At 40.5% G+C, this 20,341-nt stretch overlaps 1 protein-coding gene across 1 annotated transcript in view; it reads right to left on the bottom strand.

The window, feature by feature from the left end:
- Positions 1-1,340: 1,340 nt before the first annotated feature.
- LOC126108240 (uncharacterized) overlaps positions 1,341-20,341 on the bottom strand; it is a 142,796-nt gene continuing 123,795 nt past the window's right edge. Inside the window, exon 7 of the mRNA XM_049913470.1 lies at positions 1,341-3,622. Coding sequence (XP_049769427.1) covers positions 2,133-3,622 — 1,490 coding nt within the window. The 3' untranslated portion in view covers positions 1,341-2,132. The remainder of the gene's footprint in view (positions 3,623-20,341) is intronic.

Here is a 20,341-nt window from a genome sequence, read left to right as displayed (position 1 = left end):
TGATGCATATCCAGGGCACTGTGACCAGTGTGACATTTGTGAATGGCATCCTGCAACCTATAGCCATACCCTTTCTGCACAACACTCCAGAAGCCATTTTTCAGCAAGACAATGCATGACCACATGCTGAAACACGTGCCTTCTTGGTGTCACTGGATGTCAGCCTTTTGCCGTCTACCGCCAGATCACCAGACTTGTTGCCAGTTGCAAATGAGTGGGTTGTGTTGGAATGACAGCTGCAGTGCTGTGATCCAATGCCTACCACCAGAGGCGAACTCCAGAACTAGGTGAATGCAGCATGGATTGCTATACCACAGGAAGCCATTCACGCCTTATACGCATCGATCCCACCACGCACGGAACAAGTTATCAGGGCCAATGACAGACCCTGTGCGTAACAGGCAACAGGACACATGCTGAACCGAGGTGACTGAATTGATAACCATTTCTGCAGAACATGTCCTGTGAATATGAAATTTCTATCTCCAGTCATTAACGGTGTTCTGTTTTTTTCTGAACATGAGTATAGTTTGCATCTACTGTCTGTCTGAGTAGTGTATTTGCTATAGTACCACCAAGTTGTGAGAATGCTTCTAAAATAATTTGCATCAGGAAATATGGGAAGCAAGTCTTTAATGAATATATTCTTTCAAATATTAATGCTTGCTACATTTTCTACGCACAAGTGATGTACATTGGTTGGCTTGTACCATCAGTGTTTCTGTCTGATGAAAGATGTAGTCGAGCAGGCTGCACCTCTCACCCACCTCATGAGGTATGAGAATGGGCGAGTGGTGACACAATCTCTGCTTCCACTGTATCCAGTATGGCAACTCATGCTTCTTAAATATCACTAAATCGCTGTTGATATTACTATTGGCTGGCAAATGGGTGATGAGCGCTGTGATTAGACAATGCCTGAAAATCTAATCTATGTAGCAGCATTTATGGCAGGGTGTTAATTTGGTCTGGATATTAACATCATACAGACACCAGGTCCATTTGCATATACGTTAACATCTTCTGTACTTCCTTTACTCCTCACTCAACAAGCCACCGTCCCGTCTCATAAACAGCACTACTCCAATCTGGTGTAACACTATCTTCAATACTTTACATTCACTTCAAAGAATATTTCACACTGACAATTATGTTTTAGTGTTCCTTACTGTAAATATTTGTCCCACACTCTCGAATCAAACCACTAATCAGCAGAGCAAAAACTGTTACATGTCCTTCCTCACACTGCTGCCCTTCAGTTGTATCTTCCTGTTCCTCTAATTTTACATTGCTGTTGATTTATGTTGCCATAGTACTTATATGAAAAATCATATACATGTATAATTTTTATGCACATATCTATAATTTTCATATTTCACATACCATAAATAATAGTAATTAACAAAATATATAAATAAATAAACATGTAATGAAAACTTCTGTCTCAAGATGTAGTTTAATACGGTACAATATGATAATTTTCAGGTACACAGAGTGTTGCCAGAGGTGAAACTCATTTAAAAGTTCCATAAAAAATGACAGCTTGTACAAGTCGAACATCACAACTTGTGCCATTCCATTTACACAAAGACACAAGACGAGGCATAACTGTGCAGTTAATTGTGTACTAAATGATTATGCAGTTCTCAGTATAAGACAAATGCTGGTGTCTGTTAAAAGCTTCGTTTGAATCAGGAAAAGAACAAAAATTCCTGGAAATACTCTGTGAGAGTTCATTCTGCTAGTTTTGCTTTAGAGATTGATGGTTAAAATAATTTACAGAAGTCCTATCATTGTTTTTGTCTTTCACCAATGTTAGATATATTAAATTGTTCTTAAAAATATTCCGAGTAGAGGAAGTAGGACAAGAACTATCTTCTATTTTTCATGCTGATTCAATTATAGTGATTAATTACTTGCTGTGCATTAAAATATATAGAAAGAAGCTACCAAGTATAAATAAGTATGCAGTTATATATAAAGAAGAAACTGGAAAACTGATGCACTTGTTGTACGATATCAGACGCAATTAATATTGTCGTACTAGTTAGATACAATCCTTACAGCTGATCGCTGGCTTCAGTACAGTCTACGATGAAGACAGTCTTTTGAGAAGAATACTCGTGGACATTTTACAGTGAGGATTCTACAGCCAGAAACTGTTTGTTTCCCCTCAATGCCAAATTTCTCTCAGCTGTTGAACACAGTTCTTGCTGCAAACTTATGACGTGTGGGTTCCAACATGCCAGTAGTCTGTTCTTGAGAAGGGGGAGCGTTGCTTCATTACAAATGAAAAAAACAAACAGCAGTGGTCCCTGAACCATGGTAGCTATGTGCACATAATATATGAACTGTGCTATGCCTTCAGCCTGGTGGAACCCAATTCTAATAATTATGCATACCCCACTTAAGATGATAGTCTTAACTGACACATAAAAAAGTTGTCTCTTGGAGCCAAATTTATCGTTACTATAAATTTTTAGTTGAGTCATGGATTTCTTATTACGTAGGTACATGTACCCCACTAGTCCGAGACAGACCAAATTGTAACCTATAGACAGTGAAATGCCCACCAGAAATATTATCCGACTATGGACCAGGTAATATCTGCTCGTCTTTTCCAAAGCGATACTTGCTCCACATACTATACTCCATGCTATTAATGCGTACAGCACCTGTCGGCGAAATGCCTTTCTCGCTTCAGCAGGTAGTAAGTCGTTAGGAAGCCTCAGGTGGCGAATGCATGCATACATTTGGTAGCAGAACGAGTTTAGCCAGATACAACTGAGGAGTGTGAGGGCACTATCGACCAGCACTGCCGTAGCCAAGTCGGGGACACCGGCCATGCGGTACATGACCTCAGAACACAGGATCTGGACTATACCCGTCACCTGGAATGACAAGAATATCATTCCGGGCAAATTACGTAACTGGGGAAGGTACGTGTACACTCCGGCAGTCAGAAAGCGGAAAATAATATTCACGGCTATAAATGAGATTTCTAAGGGTTTTAAGCTGTCAATTTTAAAATCCTTGTATTTCAAGGTGGCATTGCTTAGACTATCTTTGTACTTCAGTGTTCTTTCAGTTGCCTTTTCATACCCGTCCAGCCATGATAACTTGTCCGTTGTAGAGTTCGATCCATTTGTGTAAAGGTGGACAATACATACATCGAGACTCTTGTGGAAGGAAAAATCGTTACACTTCAACAACAGAACAGCTCTGGAAACAGAGCAGATGGCGTCTGTAGCATTCGACTCCAGACACGACTGGTCTTCAGGACTATCGAAATAGCAGCGAGCGTCGTGTACGGACTGCATCATACTGAAGGGGACGTCCTGACAAATGCCGAAAGAGTTCGCTGTCATCCAGGCCAAGAGGCAGAGGTTGACGGTCGCCCTCTGCGTGTAGGCCAGGTAGCTGGTGACGGGTATGTGGGGTGACCTCTGCACCATGTCATCCCACAGCTGTACACGGCACTGCTGGCGCTGCTGGACGGTCTCTGGAGGCAGGTCTTCCAGTGGACACGTAGGGTGGTCCAGGGCGTTCGCCAACAGCTGCATGCAGTCTGTGTCCACAGAGAGCGTAGCGTTGCTTCTGTCCTCCAGCTGCCACTCCTCATCTGCAAAATAGTCACAGCAAGTAGGCAGTGCTCACACAATGGAGGTAGCTGAAATCAAAGTCCCCTTTACACGATAAGACTAAGAGTCGTGGAACTGAATTATCGATGACTGATGGCTAGAGCAGCTCGCAACTAACAAATGCACAGGAATCAACAAATGCCCAGGAATCATTACCCCAAATGTTGTAAGACGGAATGTTAACATAAATTCTAACATTCACAAAGTCATATAACAGATTTATCAAGGGGGGTAGGACGTCAAACGGGCCGACTTGGAGCAGGAGAGACACCACAGGACATTTTAATTTCCACTGTCTATACTTTTACAAATAAATTCATAAACTTTAACAGCACGATCAAGAAGGATTCAGGATTCATATTCATAGCAGTGGAAGCTCAAAAACATAACAAAACACATTTTTTTTTTTTTTTACATGTGAAATTTCATCATTTTTCACTTACTACTGGCTGCATTTTTTGCTATAGGTACCCTTTCTTCCTAAGTAAGAGAGATTCTTCGATGACTTTTGCACAGCATATAAACCATAGTTACAGGTGTATGAAACTCTAGAAGTTATTTAATTTATGAAAAAATGAATTAACTGTTACATTTTAAACTACACGTTTAGAAAAAATTCAAGTTTTATAGTTAATTATCTCAATTTTTTGCACAGTTTTTTCAATAGATCTGGAAAATTCTAGAGTTTCATACGCCTGTAACTACTGTTTGTATGCTATGAAAAATTCATCAAAGAATCTCTCTTACTTAAGAAGAAAAGTGTACCTATAGCAACAAATGGAGCCAGTAATAAGTGAAAAAAATGATGAAATTTTACATGTAAAAAAAGGTATTTTGTTACGTTTTTGAACTTCCACTGAGATGAGTGTGAGTCCTCAATCCTTCCTGGTCACGGTGACAAAGTTTTATGAATTTATTTGTAAAAGTATAGACAGTAGAAATTAAAATGTCCTGTGGTGACTCTCCTGCTCCAAGTCGGCCCGTTTGACGTCCTGCCCCCCTTAAATGAATGCTACACAAAATGAACATAAAGAGTTTTTTTAAGGTTACCAGTTTCAATCTGGTGCAGACCATCTTCACACCACATACCATGACGGTAGGCAGTGCCGGTGCACGGAACAGGTGCTACAGCTTCACAAACACTAACTGCTCGAGTTGTAGCGCCTGCACCATTCACCGCCACCACCTACCATCATGGTGTGAGATCTGAAGATGGTCTAAAACAGACTGAAACCAGTACTCTCAAAAAATTGCATTGTTGTTAGTCTTGTATTGTTTTGTTTCAGTATTTCCTTGTTGGAGTTGTGCATCCATGGTGACAAAGTAACTCTGTAAATCTGCAAAGGTATGATGCAGTTAACAATGTTTAACCTCATTAAAACACACACTGAAATGAAAGGAGTTAGGCCAGTATTTGTTACTGATGTATCTAACAACAGCGTGGAGCAACGAGTTACATCTTGCTGTGCTTTGTTGGCAAATTCCTGCTTTGTCTCACTCGAGTGTTAGCCATACAAAGCTTAAAGTACCCTGACACATTGTTCCCATGAACTACTGAGGGGACTTTGATACAGTGATACAACAGTTCATGAGGAAGTCCACTGTATGTGTAATTTACAAATGTTTCTTGCATAATGGCTGAACTATAAAGAATTAAAGTACCCTGCAGCTCGGAAAATGAAGCCATTGCTATCTTATGGCGAATGGCAGAATTCCTTGAAATCATCCATTCATACATATTAGAAAGGAAATTCTCCTATCTCATTTCCCTGTCTGTGTGCTAAGTCTACGTTCAGAAACAGCAGTAGGCATTTGTTATGTGAATTCACTATTAGATAGACTTATTTGTGACCAATGTTGGTCCGTATAACTAGCAAATTGCTGGTCTGTAGATACTTAGTGCTACCCATACGAAGCTGGGATAGATTGGTAGTTATCTAATAAATGTGTGGTATATCACAGATTTCACAGGAGGAATATTATTTTCTGGACTAAGGAAAATGCCCGTTACATGTAAGAGTTGGGAACAAACACTGGTAGCAGTTACTTCTGGGAGTATGCGTACGGAACGATTTGAAGTGGAATGATCATATAAAATTAATTGTCGGTAAGGCAGGTGCCAGGTTGAGATTCATTGGGTGAGTCCTTAGAAAATGTAGTCCATCAAGAAAGGAGGTAGCTTACAAAACACTCATTCAACCTATACTTTAGTATTGCTCATCAGTGTGGGATCCGTACCAGGTCGGGTTGACAGAGGAGATAGAGAAGATCCAAAGAAGAGCGGCACGTTTCATCACAGGGTTATTTGGTAAGCGTGATAGCGTTACGGAGATGTTTAGCAAACTCGAGTGGCAGATTCTGCAAGAGAGGCACTCTACGTCGCGGTGTAGCTTGCTGTCCAGGTTTCGAGAGGGTGCTTTTCTGGATGAGGTATCGAATATATTGCTTCCCCCTACTTATACCTCCCAAAGAGATCACAAATGTAAAATTAGAGGGATTCGATCGTGCATGGGGGCTTTCTGGCAGTCGCTCTTCCCGCGAAGCATATGTGACTGGAACAGGTAAGGGAGGTAATGACAGAGGCACGTAAAGTGCCCTCCGCCACACACCGGTGGGTGGCTTGTGGAGTATAAATGTAGATGTAGAACACATCACACATTATACGTGTGTCACCACAGTAGCTGCTAGGACGGTAGTTTTGTGAACAGTATATGAATGGAAGCTGTTATTAAACTGCTTCACAAACACGGCGTACACCTCAGCTCGAAGACAAGGTAGTCGTGGATCACGTACGGCTACAGCAGGATGGAGCTCCAGCACACTTTGGTATTAAGATGTGTCAGTTCCTTAATGACCAGTCTCACCCTGGATGGGGCATTATTCTGGAGCACCTCCAGTCCCGTTAAAAAGAGCATACCAAGTTCGGGTCCCTAGCATGTCAACAACTCATTATTATGAATTAAATAGTCCTAAATGATTCAGTGTTAAAAAACTGATGAACAATTGCACAAAAGTGGTGAAGAGTCCTTTAGAAGTCTCAAGTCGGGAACACTTTGCAGGATTCCAAGAAGACATGGAGGAACACTGAGCTCTATGTAAGACACGGGGTTCTATACACAACTTCCTTGAGTTGTTTGAATATAGAAAACCTGGTGCATAGTTCCAGTTTCTGCAATTAGTCAGCTCCAATGTTGTGGTGCTGCAATCACTTTCGGTGGAAAATTCAGAAACTGAAACTGGGTGGCAGTGAGAAATACAAAAAAAATTGTCGATAAATTCAAATTGGACCTATCTCCCAATGCATAAAATAATAGGAAATTTAAAAATTCAATTGGCACATGGCAAAAAATGCAAGAAATTGTGGGATAATAGCTTTGTAGGAAAAAGCCAACTTGCTTAGTTGTAATTTGTACCCCTTGCCTTGCTTTCTTCTAGTTCCTCCTTCCTATCTCCAGACAATAAGAGTGGATTACTAGAAATGAAAGAACCAATCAAAAATTCCAAGATTTCAGAACTGACACAATTTACTTAGTGGAAAATTAAAAGGCCTATCACTGACCCCCTCTCTCTGCCTCCAAAAAATTATGGCAAGCTGTTTAAAATGAAACAGACAATTAAAAATTCTGAACATATCATTTGTGCTAGTGGAAAATTTGAAACATCTCTCCCCTCGTCTTTCCAACCAATCACTGTGAACTATTAAAATGGAGGCACCAGAATGTGCTTTAAATAAATAAATAAACCCAAGACCACAGACAAACCCAGTTGCATTGATGGGGAAATAAAAAAAATCTCACCTCTTCCCCCTCTCCTTTTGGCCAATTAAAAAAAATCCAAGCTAAGGAAACTAACTCAAATGTGCTTTTGCCCAACCTCCTTCCTCCTCTTTCCAACCAACTGCAGCAAAGTATTAAAATGGTTCATCTGCTCAGAATGTGGTTTCAACACACACGCACAGAGGGGGAGAGAGAGATAGAGAGAGAGAAAACAAAAATGAGGAAGCTATCTCAATTGCGCTTCATTCAAAACGCCCCCTCCCCCTGCTCTCCAGTCAATCAGAGTGCAGTATTTAAATAATGAGTAAAAATGAAAGTTGCATTATCTACACACACACACACACACACACACACACACACACACACAAACACACTGCATAATGTACCAGCTCTCCCCACAATAAGGGCCTAGAATTGAAGCCACCATTAAAATGAAAGACCGAGTTAGACTGTAGCCCATCTGGCTTGTACTCAAAAGTATCCAAATCAAATGAATTATTTATCTAGAAATACATCAAACATTTAAAATGTGTGAATTGCGTAAAAATATCGTCAATTATGATTTCATCACTTACTTACTCCCTGGCACTACACCCCATGCAGCATCTTGGCCTCCTAGACAATCCCTGCCAACTCTTCTCTGCTGGCTGCCTTAGCCCTCTATCTTCTAACTCCCATTCTTCTCAACTTGTCCTCCTCCTCGTTATCTAGCCGTCTGGTCCTTGGTCTGCTCCTTATACGGTGTCCACCTGGTTTGCCATTGAATTCTCTCGTCTGTTTTGCTCTCCATCATTTTTTTTTTTTTTTTTTATATGTCCCGACCAACACATTCTATTAACCTTTATTTCTGTCACCATATCTAACAACACTCATATCTTCCTTACTATTTCTGATTCGCCAAAACCCACTATCACTCACTGGTCCTTAGATTTTTCCTTAGTATCTTCCTTTCCACCTCTGCTAACAGATCCTCACCACTGTCCAAGTTTCTGAACCCTACATCACCACAGGTCTCACTACTGTGCACTACACAATCAGCTTCAGATTCCTACTAAGGCTACTTGCTTTAAATACTTCAATCAGTACAAAGTCACTCCTGTTACCAGCTGCAGTCCTTGCACACATTTCTTTTCTCGTATCATTATTCTCAGTTACCACTGACCCAAGATACGAGGGTCACTCCAAAAGAAATGCACACTATTTTTGTAAAAATACAGTTTTCATTCTGCATGTGTGAAAGTTTTACAGTGTGTGGATACATCCTTCCTGCTTGTTTTCAAACTTAATTCAACCTGTTCTCGTGAGTTCCGTCGTCACAGCATGTTCTCAAGATGGTTGCTACACTTGACGTTCGTCAGAAGCAACGTGCTGTCATAGAATTCCTGTGCTGTGAAAACGAGACAGTGGGAAACATCCACAAGAGGTTGAAAAAGGTGTACGGAGATGCTGCTGTCGTTCGCAGTACAGTTAGTTGGTGGGCAAGCAGGTTACGTGATGAAAGCAAGCATGGTAATATTGAGGATTGTCCTCGCAGTGGCAGGCCTCGTACTGCACACACTCCAGACAATGTGCAGAGAGTTAACGAATTGGTGACTGCTGACAGATGCATCACAGTGAACCAATTGTCACCATAAATTCTGATGCATATGTGATGACACTGAAGAAACTCCAAGCTCAACTGAGTCCATTCGACCACATTGGCAAAAGCAGTATGTTTTGCTGTTGCACGACCACATGTCAGTCAAAAAACCGTGGAAGTGATCAGAAAACTTGGTTGGACAACACTGAAACACCCGCCTTATAGTCCTGACCTGGCTCCATGTGACTATCATGGAAATCACTGAAAGACTCTCTTCATGGAACAAGTTTTGAAGATGGTGACTCCCTTGTGCATGCTGCCAAACAGTCCCTCCAACAGGTTGGTCCAGAATTTTACCGTGCGGCTACCCAGGCGCTGGTTCCAAGATGGCATAAGGTAAAACTTTGAACGTAGCTGCTAAGGTTCAGTGACTGTGTCAGAATTATATTGTAACAAGTAAGCCCACGGTCACAAATATTAAGTCAAAAATTGACCTGGTTTCGACGCTACTATGAGCATTGTCTTCAGAATTAGACTAACTGTACTAAAACATTAGGTGTATAGTACATTAATAAAATTAAAGTTTGTACTGACTAGAAAAGATGCAGTACTTACAAGTCACATATTAAAAAAGATCTCAATCGGAAAGGCGACGTCATGAACACTTGTCAGATGGCGAGCCGCTAAGGGCTGCTCGTACTGTGGACAAGGGTTGCAACAAGACTGAGGTGCCCACTTTAGAAAGTGTGGGCAAGTAAACATGGTGTTGCTACGAGCGCCATCTAGTAGCCGCAGAAACAACTAGGCTACTGCACATTCAAAATTAGACACATGAAATTGTGATGCAGCTGATTCAGGCATAACGTAAGCATTATCTGCTTTAAATAGAGATACATTTTGTAACATAAAAACGTGTTATGACATACAAGAAAACAGCAAAGATGTGACAGGAAAACAACATTTCGGTAAACTGCATGAGGAAATCTGAATCAAAGATCAAGCAATGGCTTTATACAGTCAAAAAAGTTTTTATTTCGCAGATGAAGTTGTTCGTTGAGAATGAGGCCATCATGATGAGTGAGATGTTTGAAAATCTCCAATTCCTCTAAGACATCTAACCTATGCCCCTTCTTTTCGGTATGCAGAATATTGTTATCGCCTATGGCTTTAGGCACGTGTCCAGTAATTAAGAGATGATCAGCAAAGGATGAATTTAGGGGACTGGTGCCATTCTTTCTCAAAAGATGTTCTTTATATCTAACGGTGAAAGCATGTCCGGTTTGCCCTATATAATAGGAGGAGCAGGTATCGCAGATGATCTTATAAACGCCAGAACTTTCTGTAGCGGAGCGAATGGATTTCAAATTATGAATGAAATTTCTCTTTAGATTATTATTAGTAGAGAAGGCAACATTGCAGTTGTATTTGTTGTGAAGCATGCACTGAATCTGATAGAAAATGGGTCCTATGAAAGGAATAGAAAAACGTTTTTTTTTTTTTTGGGTTAATTTCCATGCGTGAGGTATTGAGCGTGGTAGTTCTTGCAGTTTTCTTTTTTAGGATATCGTCCACTATGTTAGGCGTATATTCATTATTGACTGCTGTGGTTTTAAGTAAATTAATCTCCTCATTAAACTTTTCTGTTGAAAGTGGTATGGAGGTGGCTCGGTGGATGACAGAGTGAAAAAAGGCCATTTTTTGAGACTGTGGATGAAAAGAGGAAGCAGGCACGATTTGGTCAGTATACGTTTCTTTTTGAAAGATATTGAAAGTGATGTTATTGTCTTCTATTGCAAGTGTCAAGTCTAAATAATTTAATTGGCGGTTATCGTTTTCGAGTTCAATAGTGAATGAAATTTTTTCATGGAGGTCGTTAAAAAGTTTAAATATATGATCAGTTTTATTGGCGGGTCCGTTATAGATGACTAGAAAATCATCAACATATCTTGTGTAAGAAAGGATACCTAGTGAAGCGGCTGAGACACGTTTAAACAGCTTTTTTTCCAAGGAATTGATAAAGATGTCAGCGAGGATGCCGGCTAAAGGGTTGCCTATAGCGAGCCCATCAGACTGCTGGTACAGTTGTCCGTTGAATTCAAAGTAGTTGTACTTGACAATGACATTAATGAGATTCATAAAATCAGTAATCTGTTCATCTGATAGATCTGTTTTACACAATAAAGGATGACAGCCAAAAACAGTTGCAGGATAAAATTTTTTTATTAAAATTCTTGACCAAGGTTTCGGTACATATAAATATACCTTCATCAGAAGTAAAACTTCTAAAATTACATCATGCAATGGAGAATAATAAAAACAATTATGCCAAAGGCGTCGTCAGTAATTAAAACATCATCTCATGTTGTACAAATGGAGATGATGTTTTAATTACTGACGACGCCCTTGGCATAATTGTTTTTATTATTCTCCATTGCATGATGTAATTTTAGAAGTTTTACTTCTGATGAAGGTATATTTATATGTACCGAAACCTTGGTCAAGAATTTTAATAAAAAAATTTTATCCTGCAACTGTTTTTGGCTGTCATCCTTTATTGTGAAGAATTTTAACAGTTGCTGCCGCAGCCATGTTTAAAATCATGAGATCTGTTTTAAACTGATGTAAGTTTTCTTCCACAGTGATGAGCGTCTCATGTACCAGGATATTGGTATAAAGATTACAGAAAGAAGTAAGGTCAGCCATTAACAATGCAAAATTTCTTATAAAACCTTTCCAAAAGAAACTATTCATCAATATGAACCCTCAGCCCCCTAAACTTTGGTCCCAGTTCAAAATTCATAAACCTAATCATCCAATATGTCCAATCTCCAATAGCATTAATAGCGCATATCACGATTTGGCCCGATTTCTACACGAAACTTTGGAAAAATCCTTCATTTTCGAAAATAATTATTCTGTTCCTAACAGCCACGTTTTGTTCCAAAATATTAAAAACTTAGTATGCAGTTCAGACAGCAAGCCTTTTTCCTTAGATATTAAAAATCTTTATACCAATGTCCCGGTACATGAGATGCTCATCATTGTGGAAGAAAACTTACGTCAATTTAAAAAAGATCTGTCAGATGAACAGATTACTGATTTTATGAATCTCATTAATGTCATTGTCAAGCACAATTACTTTGAATTCAACGGACAACTGTACCAGCAGTCTGATGGGCTCGCTATGGGCAATACTTTAGCCGGCATCCTCGCCGACATCTTTATCAATTCCTTGGAAAAAAAGCTGTTTAAACATGTCTCAGCCGCTTCACTAGGTATCCTTTCTTACACAAGATACGTTGATGATATTCTAGTCATCTATAACGGACCCGCCAATAGAATTGATCATATATTTAAACTTTTTAACGACCTCCATGAAAAAACTTCTTTCACTATTGAACTCAAAAACGATAACCGCCAATTAAATTATTTAGACTTGATGCTTACAATAGAAGACAATAACATCACTTTCAATATCTTTCAAAAAGAAACATATACTGACCAAATCGTGCCTGCTTCCTCTTTTCATCCACAGTCTCAAAAAATGGCCTTTTTTCACTCTGCAGTCCACCGAGCCACCTCCATACCACTTTCAACAGAAAAGTTTAACGAGGAGATTAATTTACTTAAAACCACAGCAGTCAATAATGAATATACGCCTAACATAGTGGACGATATCCTAAAAACGAAAACTGCAAGAACTACCACACTCAATACCTCACGCACCAAAAAAAAAAAAAAAAAAAAAAAAAAAAACGTTTTTCTATTCCTTTCATAGGACCCATTTTCTATCAGATTCAGTGCATGCTTCACAACAAATACAACTGCAATGTTGCCTTCTCTACTAATAATAATCTAAAGAGAAATTTCATTCATAATTTGAAATCCATTCGCTCCGCTACAGAAGTTCTGGCGTTTATAAGATCATCTGCGATACCTGCTCCTCCTATTATATAGGGCAAACCGGTCATGCTTTCACCGTTAGATGTAAAGAACATCTTTTGAAAAAGAACGGCACCAGCCCCCTAAATTCATCCTTTGCCGATCATCTCTTAATTACTGGACACGTGCCTAAAGCCATAGGTGACAACAATATTCTGCATACCGAAAAGAAGGGGCGTAGGTTAGATGTCTTAGAGGAATTGGAGATTTTCAAACATCTCACTCGTCATGATGGCCTCAGCTGTGAAATAAAAACGTTTTTGACTGTATAAAGCCATTGCTTGATCTTTGATTCAGATTTCCTCATGCAGTTTACCAAAATGTTGTTTTCCTGTCACATCTTTGCTGTTTTCTTGTATGTCATAACTAACGTTTTTATGTTACAAAATGTATCTCTATTTAAAGCAGATAATGCTTATGTTATGCCTGAATCAGCTGCATCACAATTTCATGTGTCTAATTTTGAATGTGCAGTAGCCTAGTTGTTTCTGCGGCTACTAGATGGCGCTTGTAGCAACACCATGTTTACTTGCCCACACTTTCTAAAGTGGGCACCTCAGTCTTGTTGCAACCCTTGTCCACAGTACGAGCAGCCCTTAGCTTGTAAGTACTGCATCTTTTCTAGTCAGTACAAACTTTAATTTTATTAATGTACTATATACCTAATGTTTTAGTACAGTTAGTCTAATTCTGAAGACAATGCTCATAGTAGCGTCGAAACCAGGTCAATTTTTGACTTAATATTTGTGACCGAGGGCTTATTTGTTACAATATAATGGCGTAAGGTAGTTGAGAGAAATGAAAATATTGTTCCTAAAGGATGTATCTACACACTGTAAAACTTTCAAAGATGCAGAATAAAAGATGAATTTAAAAAAAATAGTGTGCATTTCTTTTGGAGTGACCCTCGTATTTAAAGCTCTCACAGCGTACATGCTCTTTCCCATTCGAAGCCAAGCTTCTTTCTCCTTCAACGTACTTTTTCCTGTATGTTAACATATGCTTGGTCTCTGATTAATCTTCAGCCCTATCTCCACTCTATATCTTCCTAATTTTTTAAGCTTTTCTTCCAGGTCCTGTTTCCCCGTGGATAACAAATCGGTATCATATGCATATATGAGATCCTGCATCGCTCCATTAAACAGTGTTCTCCCAGGGTTGCTGCTTTGTGTCTTTCGCATTACCCTCTCCAAAGCATTATTAAACAGACTAGTGACCTCATCCTTTACTTTGCATACTGTTCTTCTCAAAGCCATTTGAACCAGTCTCATCAGTTTGTTGGGTACTCCTACCTGCCTGATTTCATTGCCAACTTCAAATATCGTGGATGGACTTGTCCAACAGTTACATCTGTGAATTACACTGCTAGCTGTATTTCATTCACTATGAAATAATAGAACGACTATGAAACATACGCTCCATAGATACTTTAGAACCAATGTCGGCTAATACAGTGTGATTAACGAATTAGCATTATACAGTTGCTATAAATCTAACAAACCTGTTACCATTCGTGCTGGTCTTCTCTGTAAACGTTCAATATCCCCTGTTAGTCCTATATGGTACACGTCGCACACACTTCAGCAATATTCTAGAAGTAGTCGCATGAGTAATCTGTAAGCAATCTCCTTTGTAGTCTGATTGCACTTCTCCGTTATTCTACCAATAACCCAAAGTCTGCTACCTGCTTAACCCATAATTGAGACTATGTGATCATTCCATTTCGTATGTACGAAGTATTGGTATTTGCATGAGGCATTTGAGGTATATTTGGTATTTGTATGAGTTGGCCGATTCCAATGATATCATGTAGTTGTTGTGGTCTTCAGTCCAGAGACTGGTTTGATGCAGCTCTCCATGCTACTCTATCCTGTGCAAGCTTCTTCATCTCCCAGTACCTACTGCAGCCTACATCCTTCAGAATCTGCTAAGTGTATTCATCTCTTGGTCTCCCTCTATGATTTTTACCCTCCATGCTGCCCTCCAATACTAAATTGGTGATCCCTTGGTGATCAGAAAATGCCCTACCAACCAATCTCTTCTTCTAGTCAAGTTGTGCCACAAATTTCTTTTCTCTCCAATTTTATTCAATACCTCCTCATTAGTTATGTGATCTACCCATCTAATCTTCAGTGTTCTTCTGTAGAACCACATTTTGAAAGTTTCTATTCTCTTCTTGTCCAAAATATTTATCAACCAAGTTTCACTTCCACATGGCTACACTCCATACATATACTTTCAGAAACGACTTCCAGACACTTAAATCTATACTCAATGTTAAGAAATTTCTCTTCTTCAGAAACGCTTCCCTTGCCATTGCCAGTCTACATTTTATATCCTCTCTACTTCGACCATCATCAGTTATTTTGCTCCCCAAATAGCAAAACTCATTTACTACTTTAAGCCTCTCATTTCTTAATCTAATTCCCGCAGCATCACCAGACTACATTCCATTATCCTCGTTTTGCTTCTGTTAATGCTTGTCTTATATCCTCCTTTCAAGACGCCATCCATTCCGTTCAACTGCTCTTCCAAGTCCTTTGCTGTCTCTGACAGAATTACATTGTCATCAGCGAACCTCAAAGTTTTTATTTCTTCTCCATGGATTTTAATTCCTACTCCGAATTTTTCTTTTGTTTCTTTTTCTGCTTGCTCAATATACAGATTGAATAACATCGGGGACAGGCTACAACCCTATCTCACTCCCTTCCCAACCCCTGCTTCCCTTTCATGCCCCTTGGACTCTTATAACTGCCATCTGGTTTCTGTACAGATTGTAAATAGCTTTTCGCTCCCTGTATTTTACCCCTGCCACCTTAATAATTTGAAAGAGAGTATTCCAGTCAACATTGTCAAAAGCTTTCTCTAAGTCTACAAATACTAGAAACGTAGGTTTGCCTTTCCTTAATCTATTTTCTAAGATAAGTCGTAGGGTCAGTATTGCCTCGTGTGTTCCAACATTTCTACGGAATCAAAACTGATCTTCCCCAAGTTCAGCTTCTACCAGTTTTTCCATTCGTCTGTAGAGAATTCATGTTAGTGTTATGCAGTCGTGGCTTATTAAACTGATAGTTTGGTAATTTTCACATCTGTCAACACCTGCTTTCTTTGGCATTGGAATTATTATATTCTTCTTGAAGTCAGAGGGTATTTCACCTGTCTCATACATCTTGCTCACTAGATGGTAGAGTTTTGTTAGGCCTTGCTCTCCCAAGTCTGACAGTAGTTCTAATGGAATATTGTCCCTATAATATTGTCCTCAAGAATATCGCCCTTGTATAGACCCTCTATATACTCCTTCCACCTTTCTGCTTTCTCTTCTTTGCTTAGAACTGGGTTTCCATCTGAGCTCTTGATATTCATGCAAGTGGTTCTCCTTTCTCCAAAGGTCTCTTTAATTTTCCTGTAGGCAGTATCTATCTTACCCCTAGTGAGATAAGCCTCTTCATCCTTACATTTGTCTTCTAGCCATCCCTGCTTAGCCATTTTGCACTTCCTGATATCATAGTCATAGAATGCTATGTATTAAAGCAAGTTGCCGGTCTTTGCACAATTCTGAAATCTTATCAGGACGTGACAGTATTTATGCAGCTACTGACAGTATTTATGCAGCTACTCTCAGACAGTACTTCATCACTGGTAACTGCATCTTTTGCAAGAAGTATGAGGTTACTATCAATATCGTCTGGATACAACATGAACAGCAACGGCCCCAACACAGTTTCGTGGGGCACACCTAAGGTCGGTTCTACATCTGACGATGGCTCTCCATCTGAGATAGCACGCTGTGTTCTCCCTACCAAAAGGTCCTCAATCCAGTCACAAATTTCACTTGATACCCCATATGATGGTACTTTTGACAGCAAGCATAGAAGGGGTACTGAGTCAAATGCTTTTCTGAAATCAAGAAATATTGCAGCTCTCTGACTGCTTTGATCCAAAGCCCTCTGTATGTCACGTGAGAAGAGGGCTAGTTGTGTTTCACATGACAGATGTTTTCGGTTCTGTGTACCGTGGAGGTTCCCTCCCATTATGAACTGCACTACTGGGTATACACTACTGGCCATTAAAATTGCTACACCACGAAGATGACGTGCTACAGACGCGAAATTTAACCAACAGGAAGAAGATGCTGTGATATGCAAATGATTAGCTTTTCAGAGCATTCACACGAGGTTGGCGCCGGTGGCAACACCTACAACGTGCCGACATGAGTAAAGTTTCCAACCGATTTCTCATACACAAACAGAAGTTGACCTGTGTTGCCTGGTGAAATGTTGTTGTGATGCCTCGTGTAAGGAGGAGAAATGCGTACCATCATGTTTCAGACTTAGATAATGGTCGGATTGTAGCCTATCGCGATTGCGGTTTATTGTATCGCGAAATTGCTGCTCACGTTGGTCGAGATCCAATGACTGTTAGCAGAATGTGGAATCGGTGGGTTCAGGAGGTTAATACGGAATGCCATGCTGGATCCCAACGGCCTCATATCACTAGCAGTCGAGATGACAGGCATCTTATCCGCAAGGCTGCAACAGATTATGCAGCCATGTCTTGATCCCTGAGTCAACAGATGGGGACGTTTGCAAGACAACACCCATCTGCACGAACAGTTTGACGACGTTTGCAGTAGCATGGACTATCAGCTTGGAGACCATGGCTGCAGTTACCCTTAATGCTGCATCACAGACAGGAGAGCCTGTGATGGTGTACTCGATGACAAACATGGGTGCACGAATGGCAAAACATCATTTTTTCAGATGAATCCAGGTTCTGTTTACAGCATCATGATGGTCGCATCCTTGTTTGGCAACATCGCGGTGAACGCACAATGGAAGCGTGTATTCGTCATCGCCATACTGGCATATCATCCAGCGTGATGGTATGGGGTGCCATCGGTTACACGTCTTGGTCACCTCTTGTTCGCATTGACGGCACTTTGAACAGTGGACATTACATTTTAGATGTGTTACGACCCATGGCTCTGCACTTCCTTCATTCGATCCCTGCGAAACCCTACATTTCAGCAGGATAATGCACGTCCGCATGTTGCAGGTCCTGTATGGGCCCTTCTGGATACAGAAAATGTTCGACTGCTGCCCTGGCCAGCACATTCTCCAGATCTCTCACCAATTGGAAACGTCTGGTTAATGGTGGCCGAGCAACTGGCTCATCACAATACGTCAGCCACTACTCTTGTTGAACTGTGGTATCGTGTTGAAGCTGCATGGGCAGCTGTACCTGTACAAGCTATCCAAGCTCTGTTTGACTCAAAGCCCAGGCGTATCAAGGCCATTATTATGGCCAGAGGTGGTTGTTCTGGGTACTGATTTCTCAGGATCTATGCACCCAAACTGCGTGAAAATGTAATCACACGTCAGTTCTAGCATAAAATATTTGTCCAATGAATACCCATTTATCATCTTCATTTCTTCTTGGTGTAGCAATTTTAATGGCCAGTAGTGTATATCTATCAAGAGCATGCGCAACTATTCATTTAAACTTGAGCGGTAGTTCCTCTGCATGCTCCTGTCCTGTGCTGAAAGTTTCAAGTTCTTCTTTGAGATATGACAATACTGATTTCTTATTTAGTTTAGTGGACAAATATATCTTTCTGCTTGTTTTGGTTGTCCTCAGTACTTTGGTAATTGTTGTTGCCACAACCACATCATGGTCACTAATAACCGTTTGGATGAGGACATCCTCAAAGAGGTCTGGTCTGTTTGTTGTCATTAGATTCAACATATTTTTGTAATGAGTAGTGTTCCTAATTATCTGTTCTACGTAGTTTTTAGAGCAGGCATTTAGTAATGTTTCACAGAATGTCTTATCATGCCCACCACTAACAACTGTAATTTTCCCAATTATCTGTTGGATGATTAAAGTCTCCTCCAGTGATTACAGTATGATTGGGGAACTTACATACAAGTGAACTGAGGTTTTCTTTCAAGTTTTCGGTAACATCAGGAGATCAGTCTGATGTGTGATACAGAATCCAATTATCATTTGATGCCCATGTCTCATGCTGAATCGTGGCCAAGCGGTCTCATACGCAGCTCCAATTTCAGTCTCAGGGGATTTGAGTTCTTGAGTTCTTGCAGCGAAATGCAGCAAGATCTGCAGCAGATAGGCACTTGGTGCAGGGAGTGGCAACTGACACTTAACATAGACAAATGTAATGTACTGCGAATACATAGAAAGAAGGATCCTTTATCGTATGATTATATGACAGCAGAACAAAAACTGGTAGCAGTTACTTCTGTAAAATATCTTGGAGTATGCGTGCGGAACGATCTGAAGTGGAATGATCACATAAAATTAATTGTTGGTAAGGTGGGTACCAGGTTGAGGTTCATTGGGTGAGTCCATAGAAAATGTAGTCCATCAAGAAAGAAGGTGGCTTACAGAACCCTCGTTCGACCTATACTGGAGTATTGCTCATCAGTGTGGGATCCGTACCAGGTCAGGTTGACAGAGGAGATAGAGAAGATCCGAAGAAGAGCAGCGCTTTTCATCAGAGGGTTATTTGGTAAGCGTGATAGCGTTACAGAGATGTTTAGCAAACTCTAGTGGCAGACTCTGCACGAGAGGTGCTCTGCATCGGGGTGGAGCTCGCTGTCCAGGTTTCGAGAGGGTGCGTTTCTGGATGAGGTATCGAATATATTGCTTCCCCCTACTTATACCTCCCAAGGAGATCACGAATGTAAAATTAGAGAGATTAGAGCACGCACGGAGGCTTTCTGGCAGTCGTTCTTCCCGCGAACCGTACGCGACTGGAATAGAAAAGGGAGGTAATGACAGTGGCACATAAAGTGCCCTCCGCCACACACCGTTGGGTGGCTTGCACAGAGTATAAATGTAGATGTAGATGTAGATTAATAAGACAAATACACCACCTCCATTTCCCATTTGCCCAACCTCTTGAAATACACGCAAATTTTCCTCAAAAATCGCACTGCTATCGATTTCAGATTTCAGTCACCTTTCTGTACCTAGTATTATGTGAGCTTCATTGCTTTTCAGGGGTGCTACCTGCTGTGGCACTTTGTTGTGAATTCCTCGGCATTTTACCTTTATGATTTTAACACTCTCACCTGTGGGAGCCATTTCTTTTGATCTTTCACTGATACTTCTGGGTTTCTTACAGCTATTGTTATCTGGACTGGATGGATAGTCACCAAATCTAAGAAACCCTTATGTGAACCCCACACACAATCAGCTACTTGAGTAGCAGCCTCGGATGTGTGGTGCACACCTGACCCATTTAGGGGGAACCTACAGTTCTCAACCCTACGGCGCAAGTCCAGGAAGTTGCAGCCTAGCTCGTCACGGAACCTTCGAAGCCTCTGGTTCAGTCTTTCCACTCAACTTAGATCCAAAGGGCCACAATCAGTTCTGAGGAC

Source organism: Schistocerca cancellata, chromosome 11 (assembly GCF_023864275.1).
Source record: "Schistocerca cancellata isolate TAMUIC-IGC-003103 chromosome 11, iqSchCanc2.1, whole genome shotgun sequence".
Taxonomy (NCBI): domain Eukaryota; kingdom Metazoa; phylum Arthropoda; class Insecta; order Orthoptera; family Acrididae; genus Schistocerca; species Schistocerca cancellata.
This window is presented reverse-complemented; position numbering and strand designations above follow the sequence as displayed.